Source organism: Terrapene carolina, unplaced genomic scaffold, assembly GCF_002925995.2.
Source record: "Terrapene carolina triunguis isolate 2854851 unplaced genomic scaffold, T_m_triunguis-2.0 Scaffold58, whole genome shotgun sequence".
NCBI lineage: Eukaryota > Metazoa > Chordata > Testudines > Emydidae > Terrapene > Terrapene triunguis.
In genome coordinates, this window is record NW_020664409.1 from 83,290,440 (window position 1) to 83,304,853 (window position 14,414).

The 14,414-nt window shown below is 41.3% G+C and overlaps 1 protein-coding gene across 2 annotated transcripts in view; it reads right to left on the bottom strand.

Annotated features, from left to right (window-relative positions):
* Positions 1–2,078: 2,078 nt before the first annotated feature.
* RSPO2 (R-spondin 2) overlaps positions 2,079–14,414 on the bottom strand; it is a 164,653-nt gene continuing 152,317 nt past the window's right edge. For both annotated transcript variants that reach the window (XM_029913429.1, XM_024194490.2), the window contains exon 6: positions 2,079–2,825. In XM_029913429.1, the coding sequence (XP_029769289.1) occupies positions 2,716–2,825 (110 nt within the window). In that variant the 3' untranslated portion in view covers positions 2,079–2,715. The remainder of the gene's footprint in view (positions 2,826–14,414) is intronic.

Sequence of the window (14,414 nt, forward strand, 5' to 3'; positions counted from 1 at the left end):
AATGAGTCCTGAAAAGGGATGTACTTAAGCCCACGCTTAAATGCTGTCCTGAATCTGGGACATTGTTCTATGTGTTATCTGCACTCTACAGGTGCATTTTGAGTATAAGATCCCTGGGAAAGATCGTTCTTTAGCTTATGTTTAGCATACAGAACCTGTTTTAAGGTGCCAGGCCCATTTATAATACTACATAAATAACTGACAAAATATTATTTGGTTTAAAAATCTCTTAATTATTCAGCTTCCGTTGACAAACACATTTCTACTCATAAAACTTCTTTGAATATTTTTTCTGGATTCCATTAATAGGAAATTCATTCTTTTAATTAAAAAAGGACCAACATATTTTACTCAGAGGTTGACTATAAAGTTTTATTGTATTTTGTAGAATAAATTTCATGACATGGCTAATAAAATATTTGTAATCTCTGCCAGTGGAATTCTGCTCAGGTGGTCACTGCATCTATAATCAAACTTGATAACCAACAATCAAAATAGGCATCTACATTTTTTAAGTCAGCTATTTAATGCCCAAAACAACATCCCAGGAATAGAAAAATTTTATTAGTCTCAACAATAAGGTACTATATGTAACTTGTTCAATTTAAATAGGAACATACTCTAGAATGAAAAGAGTTGAGAACTTCAGGATTAAGTGAAAATCCATAAGAAGTTTCATACAACATTCATATATGGCTTAATACTGTATATTTCTTGTAGTAAAAATACTCCTAGATAGCTAAGCATGGATACAATATCTGTGTTTGTTTATACTTTTCTTTCATAGTTTATTTGTGAAGAGTAGAATCAGTAAACCTAAAACTAACACTAAGTTTTATTTTCTAAAGAGATAGGTGCCAAAGCCTTTTTTCTTTGCTTTATATTTTCGCTAGTTCTTAAGGTCATGATGCACATACAATCTTAGTTCTAGAGCCAGAGTAACATCCACAAGTGAAGGCAGGCAGCAATTTTAGTGCAGACTTTTCCAAGGCAGACCTTCAAAAGCCTTCACTTGGAATGCTGGCCCGATAATGCAAGACGACTGAAATATACCCTTTGTGATTTCTCCTTCCCTAAATGGGGAAATGCAATAAATAAACAGATCCAGATGCACTGCAAGGTTGAAACTTGCTACAAATTCCTGAACTGAGTGCCAGTGCCAGGAAATGAATCCCCTTCACCTACAAATTATCTAATTTATAATGTTTGATGGCAATTTCTTTTCTAATCTCCATGGTAAAGGCCTCTTTCGCTAAACAGTAAGGCTAGGATTTTGAAGTAATCATTGTTAGGACTGATGGGGATAAAGTACTGTTCACAATATGAAGGGAGCTATGCATACAACTCCTGTGATGGATAATGAGAGTTGTTCATATAATTCCCCATTCACAATCTTGTTTCCATGTACATCCGTCACCACCATAATTCATCTTAACTCTTAGGGTATGTCTTCACTACCGGCCGGATCGGCGGGCAGTGGTTGATCCAGCGGGGATCAATTTATCGCGTCTAGTCTAGTCATGATAAATCGATCCCTGAGCACTCTCCCGTCGACTCCTGTACTCCAGCTTGGTGAGAGGCACAGGCAGAGTCGATGGGGGAGTGGCAGCAGTCGACTCACCGTGGTGAGGTAAGTCGATCTAAGTACATCGACTTCAGCAACTTTATTCATGTAGCTGAAGTTGCGTAACTTAGATCGATCCCCTTCCTCCCCCAGTGTAGACAAGGCCTTAGATGTCAGATTTCTTTCTGTGAGAAGCAACACCAACATTTCAGCTCAGGCCCAAGATAAGGTTACATTGTAACTGAAGAGACTTGTGTTTTACTGAAAGAATTAGGCATGTATATTCCAAACCTGACACTGTGTTCTGAGGTCAATACAAGCTAGTTTAGCTATGTGAAAGTGCCTTAACAAATGAGAAACAAATCTGGCTTCCTTAAAATTAATGATAAACTGTAAAAACATTCAAAACATAGTAAAAAGTGTTTACTGGACTATGTTTAGGAATTACTGGAACCAAAGTGACATAACTTTAAACATACATAACTTGTTACACATAAGAATGAAAGCACAAATGTACAGTAAATAAGTTTATTTATACACAGACAGCATAATATGTACACATGAGGACTATTGTGCTCCTAGAACACTAAGCAGTAACTCCTGTGGTATATCTTCTTAAAGCAGTTTTATTATACAACTGTTTCAATACAGTGGGTGCAGAGAATGGTGCAGAGAATAATGCACATTAACACTAAGCAGATATTCATATACATTTACTCTTGAAATGTACAAATATGAGAAACAAAGGCCATAAATGCAAGAGTACCTACACCACCCAGACCTCCTCTTTTATATAAATATGCACAAGTCCATTATTTAATGGTGATTTGCGGCCTTCTTTCCTGTTGCACTTTTATGTCAACACATTGGCCATTTCCATTTCCCAGGCACTGAATGCAAAGTCTTTGACACACTTCGGCACCACTTCCACTGATTCAACTCAGTGCGCTCCGGCCCTTGGAGTCTTCAGGGTCAAAAAATAAAAAGTATAAATAACACAAACAAACCTGTGGACATTTTTCACAAGTTATTTGCAGCCAATACTGTCAAAGCAGCTGAATTGCAGTGCATCCATATGCAGGAGCATATAGCAGCTTTTGTGCACTTTGCAAAAAAAAAAATATATATATATATAACAAACAAAAAAGTCTTTACTGGCTAGCTCTGTCTGTAGCTAGGAAGATGTGGTGCTGCTTCTGAGCCCTTTCCATTAAATTCTTTTTCTTCTTTCTCTTGTCCTTTGTTTTTGCTGTCCTCCTTCCTAATTGGAAAAAAAAAGCACAAAAACAGAACAATCGTTAGGTAAAGGGTTATGTTGTGTTTTTGAGAGAATGCAAAAATTATTCCAGAAGTTGCTGGGAAAATATGTACTGTGTGGCAATGCTAACACAGGGTACATCTACACTGAAGAAAAGAAAGAAAGCCCTGTGGCAGCATATTTCAGAGCCAAGGTTAACTAACTTGGGGCTAAAAATGTCAGTATAGACCAGGGGTCGGCAACCTTTCAGAAGTGGTGTGCTGAGTCTTCATTTATTCACTCTAATTTAAGGTTTTGCGTGCCAGTCATACATTTTAACATTTTTAGAAGGTCTCTTTCTATAAGACTACAATATATAACTAAACTATTGTTGTATGTAAAGTAAATAAGGTTTTTAAAATGTTTAAGAAGCTTTCGTGGGTGAATGCCCACTTCATCAGACGCAAGTAATGGAAATTTCCAGAGGCAGGTATAAATCAATATGAAGTGGGCATTCACCTACGAAAGCTTATGCTCCAATACTTCTGCTAGTCTTAAAGGTGCCACAGGACCCTCTGTAAGCCCAAGTCAGTTGACCCAGGCTCTGAGAATCACTGCTGTGACTTTGTTTTTGCAGTATAGACATACCCACAGCTACAGTGTTAGTATGTTAGTCACCAGAATGGCAATTGTTCAGTGTGGTTCATGAATAACCCAACTCTTAAGCAGGTGCTTAAGTGCAGTCCTGAATAAGGATGCTTTCTTCAATCAGGGCCTTATACATGTGTTTAATGCGCTTTTAGGTACGAAGGAATAGGGCTTTAGATGGAAGCCTCCAGGTCCTATTGAGATATGCTGTGTGAGGAGTATAGGATAAATTTATACTGCTGTATATGATCAGTGGAAAAACAGAGGATTTCAGTCTATAGATCTGCAAACCAGCACCTTTCAGGAGTACTAAATTCACTTAAGAGGATGAGAGTGGAGAAAAATCAGTGTGTCCTATAATATAAAAAATAGTAAAATATAAGGAGAGAGAGAGAGTATTCTTTAGCAGTAGAGAAGTTTGTCAGTATGATCTTGTCTTGCTTTCATGTGGTTTGTAAAATAAAGGCAGACACAATGAGAGGTATGAAACATTTTCTCCATTTGATTATAAGAGTTTAGATAAAGGATATGGTTCAAAAGGAAACAGCATTTAGGGTTATATATCTAATATATATATGATTTTAAGACTATATCTATTCTTGAGCATTATACCATTCAGTGTAATCATCACTAGGAGTTGATGGGGAGAAGAATACTTATTTTTATGTTCAAAATATAACAGGGCATTAAGATAATGAGAGCACAACTGTGGTCCCACATTAAAATTATCAGAGTCCTAGGAGTTTACTTCTGCTTCTCATTAAAGTCTGGCATTAATGCTACGATGGCATTTTGCCATCCTTAAATCTAGTTAATCTTACACAGTAAAACCTTAGTCCAACCAATCATTAACCGGAGCAGCCTTTAAATTAAAACAAATTAGTAACACTGTATCTAATGACCAGGCACATCTAATGAGGTCAGAAAGATGAAAAAGTTGATACTAAATTGCATTAAAACAAAGATGGTTTCAATTATAAAAATTTCTATATCATATCAAAATTTTCTCATGCAATTATATTGCTTTGATCCAGGGATCAAAATAGTGATGTTTAAACAGTTGCATATTGAATTTTTTCCTCATACTTTACATGTTCAAAATAGTTTTTAAGCCTGAATCTTGGAGCAGTTCATTTATTAACTGGCAAATGGAGAGAAGCAATTTTGAAAGGGGTGATAAAGCTGCTAGTCAGAAGAGCAGGCTGTGCATTCGTGGAGTTTTTCCACTGAAGCTGATCAGTACCTGACTCTTTTATCACTTTACTGGGACAAGTGCATACACCACTCAGTATAATATGTGCTCACCATCACATCTTGTTTTCTTTATCTTCCCCTCCAAAGAAGTAAACGGAATGCTGCGTGGAGTGTTAATTCAGTAAAACTTTTTCACTATGAACTCTGAAACTCACTGCTAAAATGACAGAGAAAAGACTACTCTGTATCCACTTGTTTCAGCATTCTACCACAGTTTCCCCTTACAAATCACATTGCTAGCGTGCTCTGTGAATATGATACCCCATGGTGAAGAAGCAATGAAATATAACAGACTTCAGTGATTCTATATCATTGTACAGAGCAGCGGCAAAGACCATTTCAAGTATTTTGATGGGATTCAGCTAATCTATTAAAAACACAGTGATCTTGACAAAAACAATGACAGTTTCACTGTTTTCCTTTTGGAAACAGCCCTAGAGCTGAAGTAACTCCTGCAGGTTGGAAAGGAGGGGGTTGAGTCAAGGAAAGAGAGTTACAGCTCTGGAATGCCCCTCCTCACATCACACACTACCTTTTTGACCTAGTGCAATGGACAGACATTCTCTTGGGAAAACATCAGTTCTGTGTGCTGTCTGCACACGCATAGCCCCAAAGTCCATTTACAATTTCAGATGGAGAGCGCTTGGTAATTTAAAAGGCATTCTATTGGCTAGCCGGCTTTATCCCCAGAATGTAACAGACTCTTGGAGACTAGTGAAAAAAGTACTGAATGTGAAGGCTACAGAGTTCAAAGAAAGTCTGGTGCCAATGCCTCCGTGCATGCAAAATTTCATTAAATTCAGACTTATCTTAGGGTGTTTACTTTGTCAGCAAAAGTATGCTAAGAAGAAGAGAAGGAACTTCCTTACATTTTGCTACAGACTATTCTATTGCAGGGTGTTATGGTTTTGTATGTATGGTAGAGGAATTAGGTCTGCACACAAGCACAAAATGTCAAATCTCAGCCAACCAGTTAGCTTGCGGGCACCAGGGAGACATGTAGGAGGAAAGAGGAAAAGGCATTTTCCCCAGCATAGCCAGGGAAAGGCCCTGCCACTGCACTGCAGCTGTTTCTTCAGCTGTGTGGGTGAGGTAACCCTGGTGCAGAGGGAGGATGTGAAACAGCAGTGAATAAACTCTGGCACCAATCCTCACACAGCCCCACCCATGTCCTGCTCCCGTCTATTGTGTGCTGCTGAGCAAGGACCTGGGCTGCTGGAGCCCCCTTTGAATCCAAGCCCCTTCCATCAGAGTGGAATAAAACTGGCTCCAGGGCCTGAGGCCTGCTGAAGTGAGTGTTAGATTTTACCCAGGATCCATTACATACAGATTGCCCAGCACACTACACAGAGAGAAATGGCTAAAGGCTGGATTGTGGCAGACCCTCATGAGGCTACATAGGAGAGAGGGCAAGAGGAGTCTCTGAACTCCTGAAACCACATGGACCTTTAGTCCGCCCCCACACACACCCAAAGGGGGGTGAGGAGGAGGAGGAGCATCGTTGTCCTAACCTGTAGTGGGGTGGTCACCCCACTCCTTCCCTGAGGAGGTTAAAGCAGCCCTGGAGAGGGCTGTGGTGGAGAAAAGCTAGGCTGATTGGGGGAAGCAGCAACAGGTGGGGCCACGCCCCAATCCGGCCACAGCTGGCCCTATAAGAGGGCTAAGGGCCATAGACTGAAACAGACATTCTCTCTCTAGCTTTTTGAGAGAGAAGAACCTGGCTGCCCAGGAGCTGAGCAGGGTACCTGAGGTGGAGCTGGGGAAGAGTGCTGGGGAAGGGCAGAGGGAGCTGGGGAGCTCCAGCCTAGCAAAACCCCAGGCTGCAGGCCTAGTTAAAGGCCTACAAATAGGTACTGGGGCTGCAGAGGGGCAGCCCAGAGATAGGCAAAGGCAGCAGGTCTTAACCCCCTTGCTGATGATGAGTGGTTTACAGACTGCCCCAAGGGGTGGAGGCTAGATGATGACTGACAACAGTCATTGAGGCAAGGTGGGTTTAGAGGATTGGGGGTTCCCCAGGGAGGGGAGACCCAGAGCAAGGGGGTACTGTGGTGGGCAGAACCCCTGGGCAAAGGGCACTGGGGTCTGGGAGGGACACAGGGCCAGCGGCAGGTGAGACACTGGCCTGCAGAAGGCGCTCTGGGCTGGAAAGAGCTAATTCTCGAGACAGCCAGCAGGAGGCGTCGCGCCGGTGAGTTGTAACCCCGCCACACAACCCCTACTCAGCCCCGCACTTCAGAGTGGCGGGAACAAGCTGCACCTCTCCAAAGAATGGTTCAGCTTCCCTAAAGGGAAGCCTGCATCCTTCTCAGCGTGGGGAGCCTGGTACAATCCCCCTCAACATTCCCTATGTGGTAGCATGGCCCCATACCACTCTCTAATCCAGCTAGTGTCTAAATGCTGCAATGTGGCCCTAAGTCTTTTCTCCCAAGTTGGCTCCAAGGCACCACTATCCATCTTAGTTTATGGTGTCACTGCATGAGACTGAACGTGACAATAGCTCAGATATTAAATCTAATCCACACTGTTTACAAAACCATCTTTCTCAGAGAGAATTCAAGCATGCAAGTAGTTTGGCACAGCAGCCTGGGATCTATGGCCAGCTCTGCTCTTTAAGTGGCAATTCACTATTTCTAGTAATAACACCCGTGCCTGTCATTTGGCATATAGCCATAGCCATTGTTTCTACTTTCCAAGATAGCTGCCTCCTTATCAAGACTAATCTTCAATAATTATTTTATTACTGTGGTCAAATTCTCCTTGAACGTCTGTGATGCATTACACCAATGGGATTAGAGTGAACAACAAATTAAACTGAACAAAGCAAAGACAGGATCACCCAGACTGTTCAGTGAGAGTGTGTATGTGTGTGTGTACACAAATTTTTAAGATATTTTTCTTTGCATGGTAATTAAACACTTTTCAAAAATGGATTGGTATTGTAAGATTGCAATTGGTATTGTAACATTTTCCCCAGTAGCCACTTAATCCTGATTTATCCTCACCTATGAAGCATTGAGTTTTCAAAACTTGTTACAGGGACTTTCTAACAAAGCTTTGAACAGAACTTTTGGAAATTCTTTTGGTGGTTTATAGAGGCTGGTGCATAGAGCCTAGGAAACTTTGAAACGGAGCTAGATTCTCTGTATTGTTGTTCATGGCAAAGCAGGTTTTACAAAACATACCTATATGAAAAATATTGTTCTGTATAGTTTGCATCACTCTACATAAATGCCATTTTTTGCACAGGTAATTTTGAAAAAGTATTACCTGAGAAGCCAGCCAGTGACCTTTGGTACAGCTGGTCAAACTCTGTTATGATTAATATTAGTTATGAATTTAGTAGGGCTGTTGATTAATCAGTTAACTCACCCGATTAATTATAATAAAATAATAATAAAAAAATAATATATGGAGATATACCTATCTCATAGAACTGGAAGGGACCTTGAAAGGTCATCAAGTCAAGTCAAGTCAAGTCCAGCCCCCTACCTTCACTAACAGAACTAAGTACTGATTTTGCCCCAGATCCCTAAGTGGCCCCCTCAAGGATTGAACTCACAACCCTGGGTTTAGCAGGCCAATGCTCAAACCACTGAGCTATCCCTCCCCCCCATTAACTGCAATTAAACATAAACATTAACTGTGATTAAAAAAATTAATCGCACTGTTAAACAATAAAATACCAATAGAAATGTATTAAATATTTTTGTATGTTTTTCTACATTTTCAAATATATTGATTTCTATTATGACACAATACAAAGTGTACAGTGCTTGCTTTATATTTTTATTACAAATATTTGCACTGTAAAAATGATAAAAGAAATAGTATTTTTCAATTCACCTTATACAAGTACTGTAGTGCAAACTCTTGATAGTGAAAGTGTAACTTACAAATGTAGATTTTTTGTTGCATAACTGCACCTCAAAAAAACCAAAACAAAACAATGTAAAACTTTAGAACCTACAAGTCCACTCAGTCCTACTTCTTATTCAGCCAACTGCTAAGACAAACAAGTTTGTTTACATTTACAGGAGATACTGCTGACTGTTTCTTAGGGTACGTCTACACTTACTTCCTGGTTCGGCGGCAGGCAATCGATCTTCTGGGATCGATTTATTGCATCTTGTCTAGACGCGATAAATCGATCCCGGATCGATCCCGGAAGTGCTCGCCGTCGACGCCGGTACTCCAGCTCGGCGAGAGGAGTACGCGGCATCGACGGGGGAGCCTGCCTGCCACGTCTGGACCCGCGGTAAGTTCGGACTAAGGTACTTCGAATTCAGCTACGTGACGTAGCTGAATTTGCGTACCTTAGTCCGAAGTGGGGGGTTAGTGTGGACCAGGCCTTAGTTACAATGTCACCTGAAAGTGAGAACAGGCATTCGCATGGCAATTTTGTAGTTGGCATTGCAAGGTATTTACATGCCAGATATGCTAAACATTCAGATGCCTCTTCATGCTTCAGCCACCATTCCAGAGGACATGCTTCCATGCTGATGATGCTCATTCAAAAAATAATGCGTTAATTAAATTTGTGTCTGAACTCCTTGGGGGAGAATTGTATGTTTCCTGTTCTATTTTACATGCATTCTGCCATATATTTCATGTTATAGCAGTCTTGGATGATGACCCAGCACATGTTCGTTTTAAGAACACTTTCACGGCAGATTTGACAAAATGCAAAGAAGGTACCAGTGTGAGATTTCTAAGGATAGATACAGCACTCAACTCAAGATTTAAGAATCTGAAGTGCCTTCCAAAATCTGAGAGGGATGAGGTGTGGAGAATGCTTTCAGATGTCTTAAAAGAGCAACACTCCAATGCGGAAACTACAGAACCCGAACCACCAAAAAAGAAAATCAACCTTCTGCTGATGGCATCTGACTCAGATGATGAAAATGAACATGTGTCGGTCCGCTCTGCTTTGGATCGTTATTGATTAGAACCCGCCATCAGCATGGACACATATATTCTGGAATGGTGGTTGAAGCATGAAGGGACATATGAATCTTTATCGCATCTGGTACATAAATATTTTGCGATGCCGGTTACAACAGTGCCATGCGAATGCCTGTTCTCACTTTCAGGTGACATTGTAAACAAGACGTGGGCAGTATTATCCCCTGCAAATTGTAACCAAACTTGTTTGTCTGAGCGATTGGCTGAAGTAGAACTGAGTGGACTTATAGGTTCTAAGGTTTTACATTTGTTTTATTTTTGAATGCAGTTATTGTACATAATTTTACATATGTAAGTTCAACTTTCATTATAAAGAGATTGCATTGCAGTACTTGTACTAGGTGAATTAAAATATACTATTTCTTTTGTTTTTTACAATGGAAATATTTGTAATCAAAAATAAATATAAAGTGAGCACTGTACATCTTGTATTCTGTGTTGTAATTGAAATCAATATATTTGAAAAGGTAGAAAACATCCAAAATATTTAAATAAATGGTATTCTATTATTTTTTAACAGTGCGATTAATCACGATTAATTTTGATCGCTTGACAGCCCTAAAATTTTGCTTTTTTTTTGTTTAGTGCCAAATTATACATGAATCAATCCTTCTTTTCTATTAATGTATTTGTTGTTTAGAAATACTAGCCAAAGCTGTTTGAGCTAGTAATTTTTAGTGTTCTTTATGAACTGTTCATGATTTATACAGTATTGTTTATTCATAGTGTGTGGCTGGTCACTCAGGTTTCAGTGTACTGCTTCTGCCCCCTTCCTGGATGACAAACCAATCAGCAGGTCTGTAGCAAACAGTGAATAATGCACTTCCAGCATGTATTTCTGGACAAATCATTCTTGGTACTAATATTCATAAACCTGTTCACGAATATGCAGCTGCTGACCCTATACTAGTGAATAATGGCCCCACAAAGCTTCAGACCTAAACTGGCACTTTCATTTATGCATCAGGATTTTATTGTTGACCATCTGACCGTCTCTAGTCCTGTAGTTACTGCTGCATGCTCCCATGCAAGACTTATCATGCTTAGTTCCCTGCTCGGGGGTTTCACCGCCTGAGCCATCGGGCTTTGGAAACGCTGCACATCCTTCTGAATGGACCCATCTGCCTAGTTTAGGATACGTGTTACTAGACTCAGAACGAAGGGAGATGCATCCAATCCTTTTCAGAGGAGAGGTGATCTTCCTAATGCATATTTTGAAGGGAGAGGTGTTTGAAACACAGAGGTATCCACAACATTCCAAAAAACAAAGTACAGAGAGTGTCCTCACCAGCCATATCCCCAGAGCCTGAGATAACATTAATGTATAAAATATCAAAACAACAAGGAGTCTGGTGGCACCTTAAAGACTAACAGATTTATTTGGGCATAAGCTTTCGTGGGTAAAAACCTCACTTCTTCGGATGCATAGAGTGAAAGTTACAGATGCAGGCATTATATACTGACACATGGAGAGCAGGGAGTTACTTCACAAGTGGAGAACCAGTGTTGACAGGGCCAATTCAATCAGGGTGGATGTAGTCCACTCCCAATAATAGATGAGGAGATGTCAATTCCAGGAGAGGAAAAGCTGCTTCTGTAATGAGCCAGCCACTCCCAGTCCCTATTCAAGCCCAGATTAATGGTGTTAAATTTGCAAATGAATTTTAGTTCTGCTGTTTCTCTTTGAAGTCTGTTTCTGAAGTTTTTTTGTTCAATGATAGTGACTTTTAAATCTGTAATAGAATGACCAGGGAGATTGAAGTGTTCACTTACTGGCTTATGTATGTTACCATTCCTGATGTCCGATTTGTGTCCATTTATTCTTTTGCGGAGGGACTGTCCGGTTTGGCCAATGTACATGGCAGAGGGGCATTGCTGGCACATGATGGCATATATAACATTAGTGGATGTGCAGGTGAATGAGCCCTTGATGGTGTGGCTGATGTGGTTGGGTCCTCTGATGGTGTCGCCAGAGTAGATATGGGGACAGAGTAGGCAATGAGGTTTGCTACAGGGATTGGTTCCTGGGTTGGTGTTTCTGTGGTGTGGTGTGTAGTTGCTGGTGAGTATTTGCTTCAGGTTGGGGGGTTGTCTGTAAGCGAGGACTGGCCTGCCTCCCAAGGTCTGTGAGAGTGAGGGATCATTTTCCAGGATAGGTTGTAGATTGTGGATAATGCGCTGGAGAGGTTTTAGCTGGGGGCTGTATGTGATGGCCAGTGGTGTTCTGTTATTGTCCTTGTTGGGCCTCTCCTGTAGTAGGTGATTTCTGGGTACCTGTCTTGCTCTGTCAATCTGTTTCCTCACTTCCCCAGGTGGGTATTGTAGTTTTACGAATGCTTGATAAAGATCTTGTAGGTGTTTGTCTCTGTCTGAGGGGTTGGAGCAAATTCGGTTGTATCTTAGGGCTTGGCTGTAGACAATGGATCGTGTGATGTGTCTTGGATGGAAGCTGGAGGCATGTAGGTACGTATAGCGGTCAGTAGGTTTCTGGTATAGGGTGGTGGTTATGTGACCATCACTTATTTGCACTGTAGTGTCCAGGAAGTGGATCTCTTGTGTGGACTGGTCCAGGCTGAGGTTGATGGTGGGGTGGAAATTGTTGAAGTCCAGGTGGAATTCTTCAAGGGCCTCCTTTCCGTGGGTCCATATGATGAAGATGTCATCAATGTAGCGCAAGTAGAGGAGGGGCACTAGGGGACGAGAGCTGAGGAAGCATTGTTCTAAGTCAGCCATAAAAATGTTGGCATACTGTGGGGCCATGCGGGTACCCATAGCAGTGCCACTGACTTGAAGGTATAAGTTGTCCCCAAATCTGAAGTGGTTGTGGGTGAGGACAAAGTCACAAAGCTCAGCCACCAGGCGTGCTGTGGCCTCATCAGGGATACTGTTCCTGACAGCTTGTAGTCCATCCTCATGTGGAATATTGGTGTAAAGTGCTTCTACATCCATGGTGGCCAGGATGGTGTTTTCAGGAAGAACACCAATGCATTGTAGTTTCCTCAGGAAGTCGGTGGTGTCTCAAAGATAGCTGGGAGTGCTGGTAGCGTAGGGTCTGAGGAGCTAGTCCAAATAGCCAGATAATCCTGCTGTAAGAGTGCCAATGCCTGAGATGATGGGGCGTCCAGGGTTTCCGGGTTTATGGATCTTGGGTAGCAGATAGAATACCCCTGGTCAGGGTTCTGGGGGGGTGTCCATGTAGATTTGTTCCCGTACTGTAGCTGGGAATTTCTTGAGCAGATGGTGTAGTTTCTTTTGGTATTCCTCAGTGGGATCAGAGGATAGTGGCCTGTAGAATGTGGTCTTGGAGAGTTGCCTGGCAGCCTCCTGTTCATAATCCGACCTGTTCATTATGACTACAGCACCTCCTTTGTCAGCCCCTTTGATGATAATGTCAGAGTTGTTTCTGAGGCTGTGGATGGCATTGCGTTCTGTACGGCTGAGGTTATGGGACAAGTGATGTTGTTTGTCCACAATTTCAGCCTGTGCACGTCTGTGGAAGCACTCTATGTAGAGGTCTAGTCTGTCATTTCGACCATCAGGAGGAGTCCACGCAGAGTTCTTCTTCTTGTAGTGTTGGTAGGAGGGTTCCTGTGGGTCAGTGCACTGTTCAGTGGTGCGTTGAAAATATTCCTTGAGTCGGAGACGACGAAAGTAGGCTTCCAGATCACTGCAGAACTGTATCGTGTTCGTGGGGATGGTGGGACAGAAAGAGAGTCCCCGAGATAGGACAGACTCTTCTGCTGGGCTAAGTATGTGGTTGGAAAGATTGACAATGTTGTTAGATGAGTTGAGGGTACCACTGTTGTAGCCCCCTGTGGCAGGTAGGAGTTTAGATAGCTTACTGTCCTTTTTCCTCTGTAGAGAAGTGAAGTGTGCATTGCAAATGGCTTGTCTCATTTTTGTAAAGTCCAGCCACGTGGAAGTTTGTGTGGAAGGTTGGTATTGTATGAGAGTCTCCAGTTCTGAGAGCTCATTCTTGATCTTCTCCTGTCTGCTGTACAGGATGCTGATCAGGTGGTTCCTCAGTTTCTTTGAGAGTGATAAAATATGCTTATCAAGAACCTGCTGTCATGGAGCTATTATAATCTGATTAATTCCGTAGCTGTTATGACATGTAGTATCAGTTTAGTATCTGATCCATCCTCTGTCGGACGAATAACTGTATGTTCTGCCCACACAGAAAGATAGATGCGATCTGATAGGATTTCTCCATTTCTGGCTTCTCTAGATTGATAAAATACAGCTTTTCTCCACAAGAGGGCAGTAAATATTTACAATACTAAAGCATAAAGCCAAGGACTGTAACTACAATTTAATTTCTAGTATGCATGATTTGGTTCTCAGATTATTATAATGTTGGGGTGCCCATACATGCCAACTGTTTTTTATTGTTGCTGCGGCTGTTGTTTTTTCTTTTATATAATATATATGAAAAATATTTAAATTGCCCTTGCTGTTTCTTTGAAATATAGAATTTAAAATTCAATATATTGCTGTATCATTAGGGCATGAAGGTGCATCCCTAGTCTTCCCAATCCCATCCACATATTTACATATTCAGAGGTTTCACATATCGGCAGCTCTGAATATTAAGTTAAAACAATAGTGGCTGGGGCATGAGGCAGAACTTTCTAAATATATTCCTCCTGATCTTTCCCTCTGTCTCAATTCTGCTTTTGAGGGTTCAGTGCTTTTACATATGTAAATCACTCCTGTCATTCTGCCATGTTGCTGCAGTTCTAAATTAGA